The sequence below is a fragment of the Centrocercus urophasianus genome, unplaced genomic scaffold, assembly GCF_019232065.1.
Source record: "Centrocercus urophasianus isolate 14NV4802_14NV808 unplaced genomic scaffold, USGS_Curo_1.0 seq_14, whole genome shotgun sequence".
NCBI classification, from domain to species: Eukaryota; Metazoa; Chordata; class Aves; order Galliformes; family Phasianidae; genus Centrocercus; species Centrocercus urophasianus.
The window spans coordinates 16,557,845-16,580,022 of record NW_024884586.1 but is presented as its reverse complement, the minus strand read 5'-3'; the positions used below and the strand labels follow the sequence as shown (position 1 = coordinate 16,580,022).

Genomic DNA, 22,178 nt, shown 5'->3' with positions numbered 1-22,178 from the left:
GGTCAAAGAGGTGAAAGAAGCAGCAACTGCCACTGCGAGGAAAGATTTGGATCTCCTCTTCCTAGAAGAGCAGAAGGAACATGCTGTGGGACAACTCCAAGGGAAAAATTAAATTACATACACACACAGTTCCCTCCAGAATGAGGAATGTGTCAGTGCAAAGAATTAAAGACCAGTGAAAGCTCCATGAGGAACAAGTTAACCAAAGAGGTAGCAGTAAAGAGCATGCTGAGAGTAGACATACTGCGACTCCCCAGCACCAGTGCTCTTTCCCTCCACAGAAGAGAAATGAGGAGTCAGGTGTAGCACAGCTGTTACCGAATCTGGAACATTTTAGTAAATTTATTTTCTCAGATGTTAATTTTAAAAGTTTGCTTCCTGATGTACAAAAATTCTCACAACAGGACTGATCAACAGCGTGGCAAAGATAATACCCTTTATAGAATGCTTCAGAAGCAAGTCCAATTGCTAGTGATAACACAATAATTTTGAAATATATAATAGGGGGGGGGGAGAAGGGGAAAAGCTTTAATGAAAACTCGGAACTAAATTCATCTGCACAGCCTTTAATAGGCCCTATTTAATTTTTGCACCATACGACACCACCTAACCAATACACTATCCTCACATTACTTACAGCACACCAAATGAAAGCTGAATTACCATACAGGCCTTCCAATGATATTCATCACTATAACGGTCTGGCTGCCCACGAACACAGTTTCATCTGCCTTTACAACTTAGTGCTGCAAATGATTTCATCAGCTCCCTGTTACAAACATCTTCTACCCAAAGAGTGAACATGCTGAAGTACTGGGTGCTCATAAAACACAACAGAAAGGAAAAAACCCAGGTCGTACGTAATATTGTGACAAACCAGTCAGTCACAGCCCTTTCAAACTTGCAGATTTCCTTTATCCATGACGACAGAGAGGAAACAGAAAAGAACCTAAAAGATACAAGATGTTTTGTGAGTGGGCCACTACGTAAGAGTGAGACTTAGAAGCAGGAGATAGGCAAGAAGTACAAAAAGAGAACACGAGGCAGCATCTCACACCTGCTACCCAGAACCCCTTGCTAAGATTATTTCATCCCCTTTCTGTCACCTAACACACTTCCCTATTTCCATTGTAGTTTGCTTCTGTTACTCTTTCCTCCTAAATTCCTCTCAGTCTCTCTTTAGGGAACTCTATGTTATTTTTCACACTGCAACACAATCTTCAATACTGCATTGTATCACACAGAAATAGGTTGCCTTCTCCTTCTCACTGCCTGTAGGTCAGCACGGGAGCACTCAGCCCAGATCAGCTAGATTACAGTTCCTCTGCAGCCCTTCACTTGGAAGAATACCTGAAGAGTTACTATTCAACACAGCATTTTAGTCTAACTAGCTAAAGTTGTTCTCTCTTCCTACAGTCCTTCCCTCACTTGCAGTTGTGATGGGCTAAGGATAGAATGCCTTTACAAATATTGCATTGTGAATGATGTAGAAGAAAGAGGTAGTCAACTGATGCAGTAAGGATAAAGGATAAAGACGCTACAAAAAAATCTCAGTAAGGATAGTTATGCACATTCTTCTAACTCAGGTGGGTATTTGGCGCATCAGTTATTTCTTCTAACCAAAAAGAACTCCTATTTCGCCCTCATCACCAAATAAGAGCCATGGACATCCTTTAATTGAAATATTTGCTATATCCATACTAAGAACTTTAGTGTCAGTTTTATTACAGCATAGCAGCTTTGCCTTCTCTCAATCCATGTATTCTCCCATACACTGACACAGAATTAAGTCTTTGCTTACTAAATTCTGGCAATCACTGGAGACTGGATTCAATTTGGAAATTTTGCTGAGATTTAACTGACTGGAAAGGGAAGATGGGCCAGGTCTTGGCCAGGGAGTCCAGACAGTCCAGTCTCCATGTGAGCAGACCCTAGCTATGTTCAGTTGGAAGCATCTGCAGAACTACGATTTTAGAGCACGAGTATTCCTTGCTCCAGGACAATAATGACACAGTTAAACATCTCCTGCTCAAATTTAAATTCTGACATAATGCATTTAGAACAAAGATGGAGCTTCTGGCATCATTCCCACTCTAACAAAAGCATCCGGTCTAAGAAGACATTTTTGTCTTTAACACAGCAAATAATGCATGCAACAGATTGTTAAATGTAAGAATTCAGCCCTGAACTGTAGGCTTGCTGCAAGCCTTACAGGGATGAAAAGGAATGTTTAAAGAAGCAGCCTGCTTGCTTCTTCCTCATAATGAAAAAAAAAACAACAAAAACAAACAAACAAAACAACAACAGCAGCAAAATAAAATAAAACCACCACTGCAGAACAACAAAAAAATGTTCCATGCCATTTATATAGCTGTGCTGTAGTTTTTGAAACAGAAGATGGAAACAGCACTTAGGTAAGAGCTTACCTGACTATCCCAGGACTACAACAGTGCCCTCAAGGAATTCCCAAGGCCAAAACCTATCAGGCAACCAAGCTGCAATAACTTGCTTCAAACAGACATCATTTCTCTGATTTCTTCCACAACTGGAGCTGGGACCCAGATCAAATAAACTAGAAATTGAGAGATTATTCCTCTACTAGCTGTGAGCTAAGCATAAAAACATATAAAACGGTTAAGCAGAAATAAGCTATAGGGATACTAAGCACAAGAAAAGACTGCTTTCAGCCTTTGCCACCACTTTGGATGAACCCATTCAGAAGGGGCATGTTGGCTAATGTCTCCAACTAAAAGGAAAACAAAAAAGGAGATTGACTTAGCCCAAACCATCATGTGTTGTCTGCCTACATCTCCCTCCTCCCTCTGATGCCCCCCAAACCCACTTTTAACATGGATGCAGAATGCTGACAAAAGCTCCCACTAAAACCCTGGACCACAGAAGCTGGAGATAAATCCCCCTCTAGTCATTTCAGTTTCCCGCTCCCTCACGCACATGCAAACTTTTTCCCCTCTCCCACCTCTCAAATCCATCTCAGCCTCCTCCCCTCAAAAGCGATTAAGGAAAAGCTGTAGAAATATTTGCCCAAAGCTGGAGCCCGTTGCTGGGCTCAGCTGTATTGTTGATAGGCATACACACAGCAAACCTGCACTGTGAGGAGCCCTGCAGGACTCCAAGCACTTCGGGGAGGCTTTGTGAGCCCAGCTCCACACGCACCAACCAGACTATTGTGAAAGGGAAACAGAAAAAATGTTACAAAAACCAGTGCTCCCCCATTCCCATTTCCCCTGCCCCCCAAGTGCCCCCCTTCCACCCACCGCCACCTTCCCTAACACAAATCAAGCACAGAGGGGGCCGCTCCTAAAGAGATTGAAAAGGTTTCCTCAGTTAGATTTAAGGCAACAAGTCAGAGATGGAAGGAGTCCTTTATCTGCTGGGGAAGCCTCCCACTGCTCCAGAGCTGGGCTGAACGGGGATCCTGGGGGCCAGCTTTCTGAAGGCTGCCATTGATTTGTCACTGGTGATAAGTGAGGCCGGGGCCGTTCCCACAATCGCCTGCAGAGGGGACGGCTCTCCCACAATGCACGACGGGGGAGAGAAAACCACGAGAAAACACAGAACCTTGAGGTCAAAAAATCCGGAACAGCTCCTTTCTCTAATGAGCAACAGCAAAAAGGGGCGACTACGTGAGTCCCAGGCAGAGGAGGAGAGAGAATGGCTCAAAGGGCAACACGACCTCTCACGGGCACATGAGCCTTCCCCGGAACTCTTCAGCCTTTGCCTCCGAAGGGCCTCCTAGTGCTAGCACAGTCAGACACTATTCCTTCAAAAACTCCCCAGCCGCTCCTTTGCCAATAGCAGAGGCTTTCAAACCGGCTCTATTTACACAGAGACACTTTTTGCTCAAACAGATGCTGCTGGAAACTCGTTCTTCTGCTTTTTGGGAAAGGAAATCTTTTCTCACAGTGCTACATAAATGAGAGGCTAATGAACTACTATGTCTAAAAGGTGAATTCCCAAAGCAACAGGAGATCTTATAGGAGCAGCAGAGCTCCCCCAGGGAACATACAAATAGAGCAGCAGCTGCCTGGGCAAGAACAGATGCAGATGGGTGAACTGAAAGAAAGGCAAAGAGGGGGAGAGGGAGGGGGGGGAACAACCAACAGGAGAAAAATGGGATCGGTAAAAGAAGCAAAGACCCTGGCCTTTCCTGATGTGACTAATTAGGAAGCACTATCAGAACTAGTTCGACTTGCATTGTGAAACATCTCTCTTGTACTTTCTGTGTGCTTCCAAACCGCCTCAGTGCCTCAGGAAGCCTTCCCTTCCTTTCTCAGCCCTCAGCAAAACCTTGTAACCCGCTTCTGCTCTGTCCAGGCAGAGGCCTTGTAACATGACTAGAAGACCAAGAGATTCAAGTCTCTAGAGGGAGAAGAGCGTCATGCCTGCAGCCTCTTTCCAATCCAATCAGACAGAATCCAGCAATCTGGAGGATCTTATCTGGCAAGATATTACCCCAGGATAGTTGTGCCCAGAACCTAAAGCATCAGTTTATAATTCAGCACATTAAAATAAATGGAAATTGCCAGGCTGTAAACTGTGACATTCAGCAATATTTTACCTTGCCTTTAGCCATTCAGAGGCACAGGGCAGACCACGGGGAATGGTCGTTAGTTCAGATACCCTAATTAAATTTGCTCCCATACAAAAGAACACAGCCCCCACGGATCTTTAAATAGGAGATGAGCAGAATATCAGAATCCTAACAGATAAAATCCAGTCCAAAAATTTCACAGGTATAAACAAACAAAGAAACAACCACCACCACCACGAAACTTTAATCCCTATTTCAGAACCATCCAGCAGCCTGTACCAAGCAGCCACATCCTAAACCAGCCAAAGCTTCTGAGCAGTCTTGACATGCAACCCAATTACAGCCCACTGAACACTTCTGCCTCCTAATGAGCAAGGACTGAATGATCTCTCCAGCTTGGTGAACTAACTCCTTGGACCACAGCCACTGCCTGGAAACTTCAACGCAGGCATATTTCCAGCAAGATTCCAACATGCACACCTGAATAATCTCGATAGCTGCATAAGAAGCAGAACTAACACAGCCAGTTTCAAATGGATCCTTCTCTAATAGTCAATTTTGGTAGGTCTCTTGCCAAATGCAGGGAGTGGATGCTTTGATGTCTAACAAAATGCAAATTAACAACGAATCTTCACCTACAGCCCAGTCATTTACATATTGCCTCCCCTTTATTGTGTTACCTATTTTCATGAATCTTATTCTCTGGGACCAGTTTTTTTTGAGTGAGAAGATATGCATGCACATTGAAATAGCCATTGTACCGTACAAAATCAGGCTGAAGATGCCTGCAGATTTTTCTCATAAGAAGAGCCAGTACTAACAATATAATTAAGGATTTCTTTTCATACTATTTCCTGGACTAAGCTCCAAGACCTGAGGAGCACATTTAAATAAAAGAAAAAAAAAAAAAAAATTCTTCTCAAAGCTCACAATTTGTTTCAGTAGATATGCCATTCGGCCCTGCAAAAAGAACTTTTGGCATTTAAAAAAAAAAGACAAAATAGACTTATAGCCTCTTATGTCTACAGAGTCAAAGTTCACCTTACATACAAGCCTACTGCCTTACACTAGAATCATCATCCCAGGGCCAAAAACCACAAGAAACTGTGTCATTTTCTGTTCTTACAGATGCATTTACTGTAATGACTTGAGAGCCATTTTCCTTCTCTCATTCCACTGTATTTTTGGGAGACAAATCAAGTTGAATCAAGCTTTTGAAGCAATTTGTGGTCACCGCAAGAAGTGACGTTATCCAGCCAAGTATAGCATACTTTCTCTGATCAAAGAATGACCCAAGCCTCTCAGCATTATAAATGCTACCTTAAATGACTGGATGACAGCAGAGATGCTGCAGAACACAGGGTAACTGTCCTAGTTACTTCCATTTGTAGCCAATCTTTATTTCCAGTAATTACAAACTACCTTGAGAACTTCCCATTTTTCTTTTTTCCAGTCGGACAGACAACTTTCCTGCCTTTCCTAACTGGAAGAATTATGTAGCAATCTATTTCAATGCTTATGCAGTTAAGTGATTTTTTTGCAGTCACAAAAATGCAAATTTCTGCAGTGGGGGCCGAAAGGTCTCAGTGTGTGACTGATACCTTAACTGAATTTGCTAAGGATTCCTGGTACCATGCACTCACATTCCAAGTCCCTGTGAGAACACAATATTTATTCCTGCATATCTTTTTCTAAGTAAGAACATCTAGCACATTTGGACCTTCAGCCAACAAGTCTTGATGAGTCGAGATCATATCTACTATATCCCAGCCACAGTATGCCACTAAGCAACGCAGCATGAAGGTCATGATAGCACAAACCTCAGCATGGGACAGAGGCTGAGCTCAGCCAGCTTTCTGAATTCCTGGTCCTTTATCCTGAGGTTGAATGTAGTCAATTTCAGATTCTGAGAAGAGTGCTAAGAGGTTCATTCTCCTTCCCCCTTTTTTTTTTTTTCTCTTTTGCATGCTATCAAGCAGTGGAATTACCAATTGACACAACACTTTGGCAGTCATTTTCATGTCCCTCCACAAAACTGCAGAAACACTTGGCAAACTGAAATACAGACTAGATGATTTAGGTATCAAGTCCTCAACAGAGTATAACTGTTTTCCATGGGGAAGATACAATCTTCTGCCCTTCATGCTATAACCTAGTTTCTTGATTTCTTTGCCAGACATCCTCCCAAAACCAACCTTGTAATAAAAGGACAGAAAGCAGCCTTGATTTGACTATACTGAAGCAATAAAACAGTCTGTAGGTCCTCCTGAAACAAACTGAAATTTGCATAAAATGTAAAATAAACTTCAAGACTGTGGTTTCATGTTCATCAGTAGCGGTAGCTTAAAGAGCTGCCAGCCCTCCAGCCCATGCCCCTCCATGAGCTGTCACAGTTCTTCACAGAGCCTGATGAAAAATAGATCAGGGAAAGTTTGGTCCAGTGCAAGATGAGCAGGGGAAAATTGGAAGGGTCTTCCAATTCTCCCTCAGCCCATCCAGCTTGATTTCTCCCTCTTCTTCACCGCTTATGGAATCACAGTACCAGAGCTGAACTGACAGGAGAGCTGGGGTCATTTCCTGTTTATGACTTTACAGACATGTTTACTGCAGTCTCAGAAGTTATTTTCCTCTTACAGTCTGTTTACCAAGTGTTTGTGTATTTAGAAGTATGGTTTGCATGTTGCTGTGCTGAAAATTCTTATGAAAAGGAATAAATATGGTGAATTAGATCATCCTGCACTTGAGCATTGTAAATGTTTAAAAACTTTATCTGTCTTATTAGGGAAAAAGCCACTGATTTCAGTATGCAGATAAAAGAAGCTCTTAAGCAACCAGTTACCATGGTTTGGTTCTTTAATCTTGCAAGAAGAAATGCTGTTGCCTACAGAAATCAAGTTGTAAAATATATCCTTAGAGGAAAGAAAAAGACCAAATCAGTAGCACACCTGGTCTCACAATCACAGTGGGACATTAAGCCATGATCTGCAAAGAGGGTGCTCTCAAGTCAAATTCTGTACAGACAGTCAAAGCTTATTGGAAACAACATTTAAGCTACTGGGAATATGGCCACCAAGGCCAACTATGTATTTTCAGAATTCTACCCAGCAATTTAGCCTTCTGCTACAGAGAAGCAAAAAGAACATTCAGTAATTATTATTTGGCATTGGCTGCAGCTAAACCACTCCAAGTCAGGAATCTACGGTGCAACACTTGGATTCCTAACCAAGTCCAAGTTATGCTTCTGTTCTCCTATTTCTTGACCTTTGTGGATACATGGTTAAATACCCATTTGCAATCCACTCAAACAGTTACAAGTCAGGACAGCAAAAAGACTAGAAGTGTCAGAGAGGATGAAAAGATTTTTGGAAGCTAGTTCAGATATGATTCCCTTCATTAGACCAACGTCAATCATGTACTGAACACACTAGCAGAAAAGAGGAACACGTGCTACCTAGGACAAAAACAGCAGCTAGACCCTTTTAGAAGGGCATTACATCTGAAAATAATTTTCATTCTTCCTGTACTAGACCCCACACATACCAAATGAGCTCATTCAGTTCTGATAATGTAGCATGCAGCACGTCAAAGGAGTAAAAAAGAATAGGAAAAAAACACAGTTTCAGTAGAAATATATTCCGAGGGTGGAGAAAACTAGAAGCAATTAGTATCAATAAACAGACTAATAGGTAAAAATACTGAAAAATGTATTATTTGGTATTTCATTGACCTTCTCCTTGTTATTTGATACATCTATCAATTTATTACACTCAAAAATTAAGAACTCTTCAGAGCAAGGACTGCCCTTATTGTATGCACACACACTGCATATAACAATGCAAAGCTCCGATTTCCATCAGAGTGGATCTTTACATGATCCAATTGACAACTCATGTGTGAGATCCAGCCCACGCAGATCTTCCCCTTCAGCCTGCCACATATTCATTCAGGGAGAAGAGAAATCGCTGTTTAGGCAGCTTTTGTTTCCAAACAGTTATCTGTGTATTCGTTTCGCCAACCAAACACAGTCATCACTGCCTTTTCTACATCACCTCAGGAGAAAGGTGGTGTTGCCTCCTTGTGCATGCATGTCCAGACCAGGCTACAACATGACCACATTAGTGGAGGGGTGGGATGACCAAAACACCAATCCAAATTCTGCAACTATGAGTGAAAACCCAATTCTTCACTATGGATCAGTCATTTAAGAGGCCACGTTGAAGAAGAAGAGTCAAGGACTTAGCAAGGGATAAAGCTTTTCATATTTAGATGAACAATTTCTCCAGCAACAATTCAGAACATAAGCCTATGTTTGCCCAAGTAAAATAATAAGAAGGTATTTGCTTCAAGTTGTCTCCACCACAAAAGACATTGCTAATTAACGTACTGCACCAGTGCCGACATCTATAAGTTGATCTTTCACTACATCTTGACACTAATACAGCATTAAATCATTATATATGTAATAAAGAGGTCTACGTTTTTATATAAGCCACAGAAAGTGAATCATGGCCCTGAATTCTCACCTCCTGTTGTTCCCAGGGCTAGTCCTTCCAAATGTCATTAAAGACAAAGAGAAGTAGCAGCAAACCATTGCCAAATGAAAAAAATAGTTTGGCCTTGTCTCTCTCCATTCCTCAATGAAGTCCATACTTGCCAGCAACATACAATCTGTGGTATCACTGGTTTCACTATTTGGCAGGTTACTTGTTGATAAATCAATAAGCAGATCCAACAGACATACACAAGCAAACCTATCAAATGGACAAGAAAAGTGCGACTGCTTTTGTGGGGTAACCCACAGTTATGCTAGGTTAAGTGCAATGTGAAACCACAGCCCATGCATGTCAAGGAAGACACGTAGCTATAAGTCAAATTGCATATATACTAGGCAGATAACAATCCTCAAAAATGACAACATCCTAGCACCACCAACACAATTTTTCCTCCTTCACCAAGAGACATATTGGGTTTATGGAGAGCAAGATGCAGCAGGAAAAAAAAAGCCTTCTCATTTTGATATCCTAAAATATGGGCCTTGTATTACTCTCAAACTGTATTTTGAACGCAGTGTTTCCTATAAAGTTAGATTATACTCAACCTGACTCCAAATCAGCAAAGCAGCTTTAGAAATGTAACTGCAAGTGACTTCCAATGTAACCTGAAGCAAGCCACTGCATTTGCTTCAAGCAAGTCATTGTCCAGCCTATTGTTTGAGGACATCAAAAATGCAATTTGTACTTCAGAAGTAGTTTCTTGTAGTGCCTCTAGACATGGATCTGCAGGAAAAGAGTGGGTGATAATTAGGGACAGTTCGAAATACTGTTTATCTCCTACTAGAGAAGCCAGTATTTCAGGCCTCCAAGGATAAATGAAATTTCTTAATCAGACAGAAGACACTTCATTTTCAAGTATCAATCATGTAACAGAGAACCACAGAAATCAAAGAGCCAATTCACAACAGCAACAAGAAAACAAAATTACTAGAGATTTTAGAAGAGTTCTCATCAAAATCTGCACTTACAAAGACTCTCATGTTGCATCAGAACTTGTGTCACATCCCACCACAGGCAATTCAAAGACACTTTCATTGGCAAAACAAGCTCTGCAAGTGTTACCCACATGTAAGAGACAGCGTGTCTCAGTTTCTCCCAGAAGTGGATTCAACATGTGAAGCATTTGTGTCCACAAAGATTTCAAGAGGGAAGGCTATGTCACATGGAATCCAGAGATAGACATGAAAATATTCCAAGGAATAATGTTTCATTTCTGGTAAGGTAAAGTGTTTTCTTGTTCTCTCCAATCCTCTTCTATATTTTACTCACAAGATTTGAAGATTTCCTTCTCACTGTCTCCTTTCACTTCTCTTTCCCAGACATTTGCAGTTTTACTTACAAAGCTATCCTTGTATCCAACTCAAAGTTGCACGTGCCAGTTCAGTATTTGGTAAAAGCTTGACTTAGTTTTGCACATTTCATTTATTACTATCTGCCAGTACAATAACTAACCCTAGCTGGCTTCCAGGTTTATACATTTTTTGTTTGTTAGTTTATCAAGCAGAAGATTTTGGATTAAGTTATTCACTTCATTAGCCTCAAAAGGTTTGCCAAATCCCAGCTGCAAAGTTTTCATAGGAATGGACAGCATTTTCATTTAATTTCAGTTATGGTTTCTAGTACTTTTATGAGGCTTTTAGGTGGCTTTTGCTGTTTGGCTGAGAGAGCTGCAAAAACAAGTTTTGGTTTTTTTTTTTTAATGGAAACAGCAACAATGGAAATCTTCCCAGTTCTACTCGACAGCTACCACTATACAGATTTCATAAATGTAGTTGTGCCACGTCTTTTCAGATCTGAAAATCAAGAAATTAACTTCCATTTGGTTACAGTGTAAGAACATACAGAGTCCTGGAGTTCATGCTTGTAGAAGTTGAGTTTAATTTGCTACCAAATAGTATAGCAGGAAAATCCATGTATTGTATTTACAAGCCTCATCACTTAAGTAGTTCAAGTGAGTCTTTACTTGCTAGGACCACCAAGTAACCAGCATCACCACATTGTCACAGAGCTTCTGCAAGCAAGGGCCCCTTAGGCTGGATAGTGCAGGACCTTGCCGCAAGCCCAGCTCAGTCCAGCCTTAGGCTGCTAAAGTCACAGTCCTTTCCCTCCCATGACCCTCTCCTCATTCTATTTATCTCTAAAGGGAACGGTGCCCAATAGCATATACCTTGAAGACTTTGGTACACAGACTGCAAGGTCAGAAAGGCTGGCTCTCAAGGTATATCTGGTCTCCTGTTGCACAATTCTGATGGCCCTCTTTTCTCACAACACATTAATAGGCAGTTTTAACATCCCAGCCACATTTATGTTAAGACCTTGAAATACAGGATGAAAACCATGCTGTTACAACATTGTTCAAGAAAAAGACCAAAACAACCCAGATAACGCATCACACCTTCCTGAGATTAACCTGCAGGACCAATGAACTGCAGTACACTAGCTAACAAATTTAGGTGTTTTGGCAGCTGTCCCAGTCACTTAATCAGAAGCCTGAGCTCAGAAGCTGTTTTGCCTGAGTGAGTAACTCAAGATGTACACACCAAAGATGCCATTTCTCCCTCACTCCCTTCCTTGCTCGGAGGCTTCTCTCTGAGTGCTGTTTACTTTTATCCTACAGCTGATGGATGGCACATAGATTGAATTCACCCCATATCTCCCATTAGCTCCATACTGTAAACACATTAGATTTGTGTGTCTAACTAAGCTAAACATGTTTTTCTTTTAAGTGTTAAAATTAGGCAAGTGCCTGACACTCCTCCTCTCTGCCAGCTCGCTCAAAAATACATGCAGCACAGAAAGTGGTCATGGGCCATTTTTCAAAAACTCATTATCTGACACTGGAGGAAGGAGAGAAGCTAAGTATTACTCATGACTTTGCTTCTCCAGCAGAACAACCAACAAAATGTTACTATACAATGTCACAGGAATTACTTATTTTTGAGCATTCCTTTTCAGTTTCAGTTTTCTAAAGAGCTGTGGGTAAAGAACAGACCATAACGAGTAAGAACGAAGCTTGGAAAAAAAAATCCACAGATGATGACTGAAAAACGTAACTCTTGTTCTAGCCTGGAACTTGCATGGAGAGCAATAAAAGATTACAGTTTCTCATCTCCTACTTCACAGAAGGCAGGTCACAAACAAGAGAAATGTCAGAGAAACAACAAGTTTCTCTTGTGAGTAGGTGAGTAATTTCAAGGCAGAGAATTTGCAGTGGAAAATTGTAGAAGGCAGGTATCATCAAGGTTTTTCTTCCCTGTTAGGCAGGGAGAAGCCTTTGAGTACTTGTAGCACAGAAATTAACAGATCTGATAAAGATGGAGAAACAGCACAACTGCCCTTCCAGAGGAGATGAGACACAGGTAGAGCATCCACCTGCTCCGTGGATAATAGAACTCTGGGCCTGCAGGAAAAAGGAAAAAAAAAAAGTCTAAAAATCTTCAGTTGTTTAAAGTAGTGCTGACTACAGGTCTGAATTCTTTCTTACACTAAAACGCAGTGATCAAAAGCCGACATTTGGTATTGATTCATGGGCAATGACTGTCCAAACTGCGACAGCTGAGAAGGTTACCACCCTCCTCTCAGTAGAGACGTCTTAACCAGCCATGAATCAGCTGGTTGTGAGTCAACGCAGACAAGCATAGGACAGAAGTGGGACCCAGGGACCCAGGGACCCAGGACCACAGTCCTTCTCAAAGCCTAGTAAAGACGGTAAAAGGTAGTAACCTCACCAACCAGACCAATCAGCCCTTCCTTGTTTCCAAATCAACGCCCAGGAAAGAAGTATTTTCACCAATGTAACACTGCATAAATACAACTTGTCAATTCAAAATGTATTAAACCTACATCTGTTTGCAGGGCAACTACTCATCAAGAGTCTTGACCCTGTCGCCTACCTACCTTCTCCCACATTACACTAAGAGTTAGACATGGGCTGTTTGAGAATTTGTGACATAAATGTGAGTACACCAGCATTCCTCTGTGTCTATCAGCATCCTTTCATGCTTCTTCACTGTTAAACATTCAGAACGGCAACCTCCCATCTGTTTCCCTTTCCCATGCCACCAAGTCTACAGTATTCTCTCAAAGCCAGACCTATTATGTTTTTCCTCATGCTAATAGGCACTATGCTGATCAAGGCCCTTTTCAAAAGGCAGCACAAATTAGGGGCATATCCTCAAGCTGTAAGAAACACCTCAGGCTTTTCAAGAGTAACAGGCTCAAAAATCAGAGTGAGAAGAAAAAAAAAAATCTGGGATTGTAGGAAAAAAAACCCAAACACTTCCTAATGTTATGCTCAGGATCTTAGGACAGAAACTGCAGACAGTAATCCTAAGAGTTCCCATTTTCCTCCTCTGCTCTCAGAATTGCAAAGAAAGGATTTGACTATTCAGCAGTTATGAAAATTTAGAACTAAAATTGGGTGGGAATACAAAGGAAAAAAAAAAAAAAGGTGTGTCTTTAGTTTATTCTAATCCTAGATCCCATGAGACATGTTCTACTACAGTGAATGGCTGCACCTCAGGCAAGAACCTCTCCCCGACTCTACCAGCTGTCACCAAACCGAACGAACTGACAGAGCTGGAGATACAGGCTGAAGGAGCAGGGCGCATGTTTCCCTCTAACCTTCCTGCATAGTCACACAAGGCTTCTTCTGATCCTTTCAGAGAAGGAGGCTGGGAACATCACATGTCTGTGTTGTAACTGTTCTCTGTAGTGAGTCACTCCTTCACAGAGGAATTCTTTCTGGGAGATGTAACCTCCTGCAGAAAAGGTGTCACTTTCTGTCACTAGTCCTGTTGCTTTTCCGTACCCAGACTTCTTTCCAAATCTAAAGTAATCTCCTAATCTCACTTTATGCCTTTTGTCAGGCAACCATTTCCAGCTTCCTGACTGCTCCTCAACTCCACTCTCCCATTTCATAACACTTTTCCAGACAGGATTGCTCTTCAAATATCCTCCCAGGCATCCCACTCAAAAACCCTTCTGGCTGTACACGTTCCCAAGCCTGATCTGTCCCACATTCCAGCGCTGCAGACAGCTCCATCACCACCTTTATCTCATGGGCTTACTATCTCAGCACTATCCCAGCATGTCTCCTTTTCTACCTCTCGCTCTCATTACTAAGCTCCCGATACTTCATAAGATCGTCGCACCAAGACAGGAACTCTACTGTCAAGGGTACCTAAAAAGTTTTCATATCCTCTTTTAAAGCATTACTAAAGTAATACTTTCCCTACTATGGCAATTAAATTCTGCTCAGCACTCTTGTTCACTTTTAAAACTTCTATGTTTTATACTACCTAATTAACAACTTTTTCTGCCATCAGATTTCATATAATTATTCCACTTGGATCTCCTGACATGGTTCTTCTGTTCCTCTGCCAGATCAAGTCCTTGGCTCACATTTCAAAATGCCTATCTTTGCTTCTGTTGGTATCTGTACTCTCGTATCCCCTTCCCATCTTCCCATGATTTACTCTAGTCTTAAATCTTCTTCCTCATCCTTATTTCCCCATTTACTGGCTTTTGTTAATATTCTTTGCCAACTCTTACTTCCAAAAATACTCTATCCTAGTTCTAAGAAGCGATTGGAATGAAAAACTTTCAGAAGCTTTTCCCATTAAACCAAAGCTGAAGGAAATTTAATTAGAAAGCTATGCTATTTTAATATTGGACCTTATCTATCTCACTAGAATTATCACATCCCTGATCCTTATCAGATGTCTAATTTAGACTACAAACCCTTCAGGCAAATGTAGCTTCTTCCTCCACGTAACACAGAGCAGCAGCACTTACACCAATCCTGAAGGTAAGACAAATACCTCAGAAATGCAAACAACTTGATTTTGCCAAGACCAGCTCCACTCCGTGCACTGGGACTTGGGAATGACGAGGGAAGTACTCACTCTTTGAAAACTCCAAAGGGAAGTATAGCTCCCTGAAAAAAAAAAAAAGAAAAAAAAAAGGAAAAGAAAAAGAAAAAGAAAGAAAGAATGCCTGACATTGTCTCTGAAGAGAAGAGCTGGGTATAGACTGTACTGAAAAGGCTTTTCCGTGGTACCTCTAGTCACTTCCCGCCTCGAGTCCCAAAGCCATCACTTATCCCCTTCAGAACAGCAGGAGAGTCATTTCTTTTTTCTTCCCTCTCCAGAAGAAGTAGAGAAGAAATAAACCTCGAATGATAAATTATGCACCACCTTTGTGTGGCTGCCTCTTGGCCAGACGGGAAATTTTTCTCCCGAAGCCTTTTGTTTCCAGCTTTGATCCCAGCGTTGGATCCGCTCCGTTCAGCACTCCCTCGGCATGGAGGTGCAGGGAGTGCCGCCACAGGCCAAGTTCAAGCGGACTTCGAGTCACAGTCAGGTCTTCCATTAGCCACATCCCCTCCCCCTTCCAAACTGGAATCCTTCTTGAGGTTGAAAAGATCCCATTAAACATTTTCCAGAGGGCCTTACAGAGGACACATTATTTTGATGGATGCTGGGACTAAAGGAGGAGGATTTCTAAGTACAGGGAAATAATGGAGTTTGTTCTAATGGGTTTAAGAGATGCCCAGGGGCACCAAGTAAGTTCCTTCTCTGCAAATCAAAAACACTGAAGACCAGAAAATGGAGCCGAACAACTAACCGCCAGGAAGCGGGGAAATCGGGCTCTATTTAACTGCTGCTCTTGGTTACAGCCAACTTCAGGCTGCTTGGAAAAACAGCACACACACACATCACTGGCACAAACTTTACAGGAGAAAACAAAGAGACAACAGGGGTCAAACTGGGGGTGGTAAGCAGGAGAAGGACGCGAGGCTGGGTCCCCACCCCCTACCAGAGAGTCGGATCAATTATCCCTGAATACTAACAAGATTTCTGATTAAAGAACTGCTGCTATGCAATAGAAACAGAAAGCTCCAGCAGGCGGGGGGGGGCTGTCAGGCACTAACAAAGAGACACAGAAGACTCTGCCCTGCCGGGCACATGGAAGAAGTCAACACGCCGGTAGCCAGGAGAGGGGGCTCCTCCACCCAAAGTCACCACTACGTCCACATCTCACTGCTGGCCAACATCATTCTGGAAACAGAACTTCACTGGGACACAACGGAGCAGAGACCCAGGCACTACAACACACAACAGAGCTGGAAGCTCTGAGGGATGATTTGCTGGACAATAAATCTTGAAACACACTCATCACCATACTCCAGGGAACTGAATTCCATTCCCATCCTAATCCGTTCGGAGGACAGATCTGGTGCTATCATTGTGATTTCAGGGAGTTGCTATCGACATATGACAGCTCAAGAAACAAGAGCCTACACTGTCTTTGGTCATACGTTTTCCAGTAAAACCGCAGTTTGCAGTATGAACATTTAATACACACACAATATTATCCGTTAATCTTAAATGTTGGTGGACCTGCTGACTGGTGGTTACATGCAGAAAAATCTGATGACCTCAGAAGAGCCTCATGAAAAACAGAAGCTTCTGTTATTACTTTCCACAACCCAAAGTTGTGCTAGCATGCCTCTAGCAGGATCCTTAATTGTAACTCATAGCATCAGCATCAGGCTTCTGACTGCCCTATCCTACTCAATCCTGTCATTTCTTTGATATGAAGAGTTTTGGTCAGTTTTCAGCTTCCACAGTTCAGCAAGGCCACAACATCCAGTTGCACAAACTCTTAGGAAAACCTATTTTCTTGCCTTTGCATAGTGAGTGTCCTTTTGTCTGGGCTCAAAGCAGTTGAGGGAGTTCTGCTCCTCACAGCAACACTGACTGGAGCTCAAGAGTCTCTCAGACTAAGTACACAAGACGGAACACTTCAACACTTAACAGGCAGAAGCAAAAAAAAGCGACTGGAAAGCTGAAAAACCTGAACATAAACTCACCCACAGGAGGACAGCAGCCAAATACTCCCAAGGTAACAGTCTCAGAGCAACCAGATACACAGAAAGAATAACCACAAGCCTTTGGTTTACAACTCCCTGGATCCATAGTTACTGTTTTTATCTTCAGTACAAAGAGATGGAAATCTACAGGGAAGACGGTATGGAAAGATTCAAGAAGCATTACAGTGCCCAGTCTTCATGCAGCACAGACAACAAAATCCTACAAAAGAGTATTGCCTAACGTAACAGCCATGTCAAAGAACAGCAGTGACTAAGATGCAAAAGCAAGAGCTGCACCATCAAGCTCATTAGGTTAATAGATGACAATTACAATTAGCGTTCTCTACTGTGATCTGTGTGAAATACAGACAACCAGCAAATACCGCACGCCAATCAATGGAGTGGGCTTGCTGCATGCCAGAGCTCCATCTCTGGATGTTAGATCAGGTGGAGCCAGACATTCCCAAAGGATGATGGTCAGCTTAACTCTGTGTGTGTACATACCACCTCCTTATGTGAAACCTGCTGAGAGAACATCACAAATAACTACGCTGGAAATAACAGAGAACTAAAGAAACGAATTGTCCACTTTTAGGGTGTGCATCTTTTGACAACACTTTACTTGTAATTCGCTTTTTCTGATGGAGAGTCAAAAAAATTTCTGCTGTTTTAAGAATTTTTTGGTCATCAGCGAAGGGAATGCAATTATTAAGAATGAGAAATAGGCAAAAATCCCAATTAGCACAGGAATTCTATTAAGGTGGAGGACATGCACACACTTAATGCATTTTTAAAACCTTGACTGGTTTTCAAGAAAACATCTCTTTATTAACTTTTACAAGTGTTATGAAGCATATATTCCCTTGTGTTGCATTCTAGGGCAAATGGAGTTGGCCTTGGGCAAGACAATTTCCACTTCATTTCTCACATTTACAAAACAAGAATAATATTTGCCTATTTCACAAGAGCAAAGGAAAATTGAAGAGGGATATCAAACAGCAGATCATTTTCATAGAACAAATTTTTAAATTATTTGTTAATGTTAATTTCACCAGAATCACAGGGCTTTTAGAAGTTGAAGTGTAATCGCTTCTGTTTCTTCTCTGAGTTAACACACATCAAGTACTGCTTTCAGGTTTGAACTACAAACAGATGAATAATCTTCCTACACAACCATGTTTCATTTTGTAACAAACATACATATGGTGGAACATCTCCAAGTTTTCTGAAATTTTGTGTCCCACAAGAACAGAAAAGCTCTCCTCCAGATTCACAAGATGCTCTGGAAATGCAAATGTTTTATGTAAATAACAGCCTATTACTTTGGTTCCTGCATTTACCTCCATATGAGGACGCAGGAAGTGATTCTCTCTTGCAAAAAGCAATGCTAAAGTACAGAACTAAAAGCATTTGAACAAGAAGATAAAAGAATGTTTCATCTACATTAAATAAATGAAATGATAATGTTGACTTCATACTGAAAAGGACTGTGCTCTATTTTCTACCATGGCTACCTTGTTTTAGTTATGTGGAATTGTTTCTAATCAACAAAAAGTAGCAATATAAAGAAAAACCCATACATATCCATAGAAAAACCCAACAATTTTCGTTCTCTTGCAGCATCTTATTTTTCGTTTTATAGGTAGGGAATCTTACTTGGTGCCTATTACTGCACCACTCTGAAAAAATGGTCAAAATAAATTCCATAATCATCATGAGATGAGAATATCATCCAATCTGATTGTCAGCACACTCAAGTACTCTCAGAATAACCAGGAAACAGAGTTACTACCAGCTCTAAGCAGACACAAGGAATACAAGCATTTTGCATTTGGCTCAGAGCTGCAGAATCAGAAGTGGTGCCAACCACAGGTAGAGGAGAGCTTAACTCTCATGCAAACTATACTTCTACAGGGGCATCACATTAAGTCTGTGACTTGAATGTGTAGTCAAGATGTTCAGGGGGGTGAATTATTCTGGCATTATTCTTCTGGCAGAGCTCCAGGAGCTACAACATCAAGAACATCACCTAGGCAGGTTCTGTGACATTCTGCACCTCTGCTCACACAGAGCATCAAACCTTCTAGCCCTCCTTCCTAACGATGAACTAGCAAAGCATGCCATTAACTCTCTCCCTCTACACCCGTTTTTACCCACAAGACACTTTTCCTAATGCTCACAATACTTGCAGATCTGCTTATTGTTCTGGCACAGATTTTTCCACTAACAGATGATCAAAGTTCAATCTTGCAGATTTGTTTGCTTTACCTGCACCTGCAAGAGGTACAGCAGAAAATGACCAAGTACATTTCCTGTAATTTACCTGTTTGGCATTGTGAATTCTGTGCCTGTGGATGCTTTATGACAGTTAAGCTGTATACCAACCTCACAGGCACTTCTATGGAACGATGGAAACAAACCTCTGCAGATGCTAGCAGGTGGGAACTAGGAGCAGCAACTTGACATGAGTCCTGCATCTTCTCTGCCACCTCTATCCTGACACCTCCTTACCTTTTTCCTACATTCAAAGGAAAAAAATGTTGTTCAGGAATCGTGCCCTTACATTTCTTCCCAGAATGGAAAAAGACGCGCGCTTCTGGAAGAAGTCAGAGCATCCAACCTTAAACACACGTTCACTTGACAAGACAATAGGGGAAAGGGCAGTGATGGGACAACTACTTGAAAGGGAGACAAAGTGCCATAAAAAGTGTTCTGAAGACATCAAGGCACAACCACCTATGAGCAAACCTGCACTTCACAAACAGACATCCCCCACGTGGCTGTTAACAGCCCAGACACATTAACTAGGAGCACCTGGGTAACAGCCAAAATAAAACACATCCAGATCTGCATCCATACTAAGACCTGCACTTTAGATCCTTCTCACTCCAGACTGCAGTTAAGCATCTATGTGGCACTTAGGAACTTAAGAGCACTTTCGTTTCCAAAAAGCAGGTTTTCTGATACACAGGACTGCAGTCAGCCTCTCCAAGCTGCTTACGCACCTTCATCAAAACTGCCTGCAATTAAGTCTCTTGTTGGAAAAGAAATAATATTACTTGAAAGCCAAACCCCATGTGATCGTGCCCCAGAGGCAATACTTGTAGAACGATGGAGGTCAGCAGCGCTACTGCAAGCGCTTCCTGTAATTTCGGAGAAGCATAAGAGGAAAAGGGTGGGTGAAATTATACAGCAGCTGCTGGAAGACGGAGGGGAGGAAAGTGAGGTACACAGTTCCCCTCCCCCCAAAGCCTCCCAACTCTGTATAAGCAGTTCCAAGAAGCGTTCAGATGCTTTCTCCATCGGGAGCACTTGTGAAATAAAATGCTAGCGCGCATGAGGAAGCAATCGCTTTCCAGTTGGTAGGGCAGCCATAAAGATAAGTTTTCACCGACGAGACTTCACGAAACTGCCGCCCCGCTCGCTAGGACTGCGGCCGATCCCTCCCCCGGCCCCGCCGCCTCTATTTTTGGTGCGCTCCAGCCCCGGCCGCGCCGCGCCGAGCGCAGCGGGAGCGCTCTCGGTGCCGGCCGAGGCAGGTAGCCCGGGGCGCCGCCGCGGAGCCGGGCTGCGCCTTTAAGGGGCCCGGCGTGGCGGGTGCGCGGCCGCATTCCTGCTGCGGAGCGGCGGCTGTCCCGACACGCCGGGCACGGCAGCCTCCGAGGCAACCTGCGCGCCCGCCCCGGCCCGGCGCGCCGCTCGCCCCGCGGGAACAAAGCCCGCGCCCGACACCGCCGAACTTTCGCGGGGAGCAGCGGCCGCGTGGGGCGGCGGTACCCTTCGGCTCCGCCCGGCCGGGGCAGCGCCGCGCCCGGGGACCCCCGTCCGGGCCGCCGCCGCCGGCTTCCCGCGAGGCGGGAGAAGGCGAGCTGTCCCGTGTCCGGCGGCGGGACGGGGCAGGGACAAAGCGCGGCGCCGGGCAAGGCTGCGGGGCGCGGGCAGGTGAGCGGCGCGAGGCGCTCCCGCGCGGGCGAGGCTCCCCGCGCCCAGCCGGGCGGGAGGCGCCGCGGCAGCCGCTTACCTCTGGCGCGGAGCAGCGCTCCCAGCAGCAGCAGCAGCAGCCGCGGAGGCGCGGGCGAGAGGCAGCCCCCGCCGCGCCGCCTCATGGTGGCAGCGCCCCGGCCCCGCGCCCGGACCGCCCGCAACCGCCTCCCGAGCTCCTCCTGGGCGCTACGCCCCGGTCCCGCGTCCCGGGCGCCTCCGCCCGCTCTCTCGCTCGCTCCCTCCGCAGCCGCGGCGGCTCCGGGGTTGGGGGCTCGCTCCCCGCTCCGCCCGGCCCAGGCCCGGCCCCGGAGGAGGAGCCCCGCCGGGGCAGCCCCCGCCCCGCTCCCCCCCGGCGCCCGGGCGCTTCGCAAACTTTCCGCGCGGCGCGGGCGGCCTGGAGGCGGTGGCTGCGAGACCCGCGCCTTTCGCCGCCCCCGGGGTCGGCCCCTGCGGCGGGTCCCGCTCCCGGCGTCACCGCCCAGGAGCGTCGCTGCGAGCCGCCCGCCTCTCGTACGGCGATGGCTTCCCGACCTGCGCTACCGCAGAACCCCCAGTACCTGTCCCAGCCCCTTTTGGCACACGCCCCTCCGAAACCGAGAGCCTTCCTGCATCTCGTTCCCGAATTCTGTGCCCGATCGCACGTGCTGCTATCTTCGAGAGCGCTCTTACCTGCCGTTTATAGCAGATCTTCTGATGAAGGCTTTTCCTTCATAGCTGCGATGTCTGAGGACAGCTGATGGTGTAGGAATCTGTTACCCCCAAAAAGGGCTCAGCTCAGAGCCTACGTGAGTAGAAATTAACACTTCAACAATCCTCTTACGTGCCTGCCGGTTTCTGCATTACATTTAGAAGCAGACAGGCTCTCCCTGGCTGTTAAAGGCAGCTTTATGATCTTCTGTGGTAGGATTTGACGTTTTAATACACAGAGTTGGCAATGTGAGAAACCTTTGTTGAGTAATTAATCTCAGTTGCTTACAAAGTATTAATTTGGATGGATGGCTGATTCGGATACTCAAACTCTGGACCACAGGGGAAGATGGGAACTTTGTCAAATTGACACCAAAGGGGCAGCATTAGGAACGGTCTCATTTAAAGCCTTCACAAAGATGAATCCAGAGGAAACTACAATTATTCCTCTCCTTTAAAGAATCACAAGAGCAAGTAAACAGCACAGCATGCGATGGAGACATTTCTGCCATTCCTGTTAATTAAG

At 44.0% G+C, this 22,178-nt stretch overlaps 1 protein-coding gene across 2 annotated transcripts in view; it reads right to left on the bottom strand.

The window, feature by feature from the left end:
• LRP4 (LDL receptor related protein 4) overlaps positions 1-17,094 on the bottom strand; it is a 75,074-nt gene extending 57,980 nt beyond the window's left edge. For both annotated transcript variants that reach the window (XM_042813820.1, XM_042813821.1), the window contains exon 1: positions 16,982-17,094. In XM_042813820.1, coding sequence (XP_042669754.1) covers positions 16,982-17,087 — 106 coding nt within the window. In that variant the 5' untranslated portion in view covers positions 17,088-17,094. The remainder of the gene's footprint in view (positions 1-16,981) is intronic.
• Between the last annotated feature and the right edge of the window lie 5,084 nt (positions 17,095-22,178).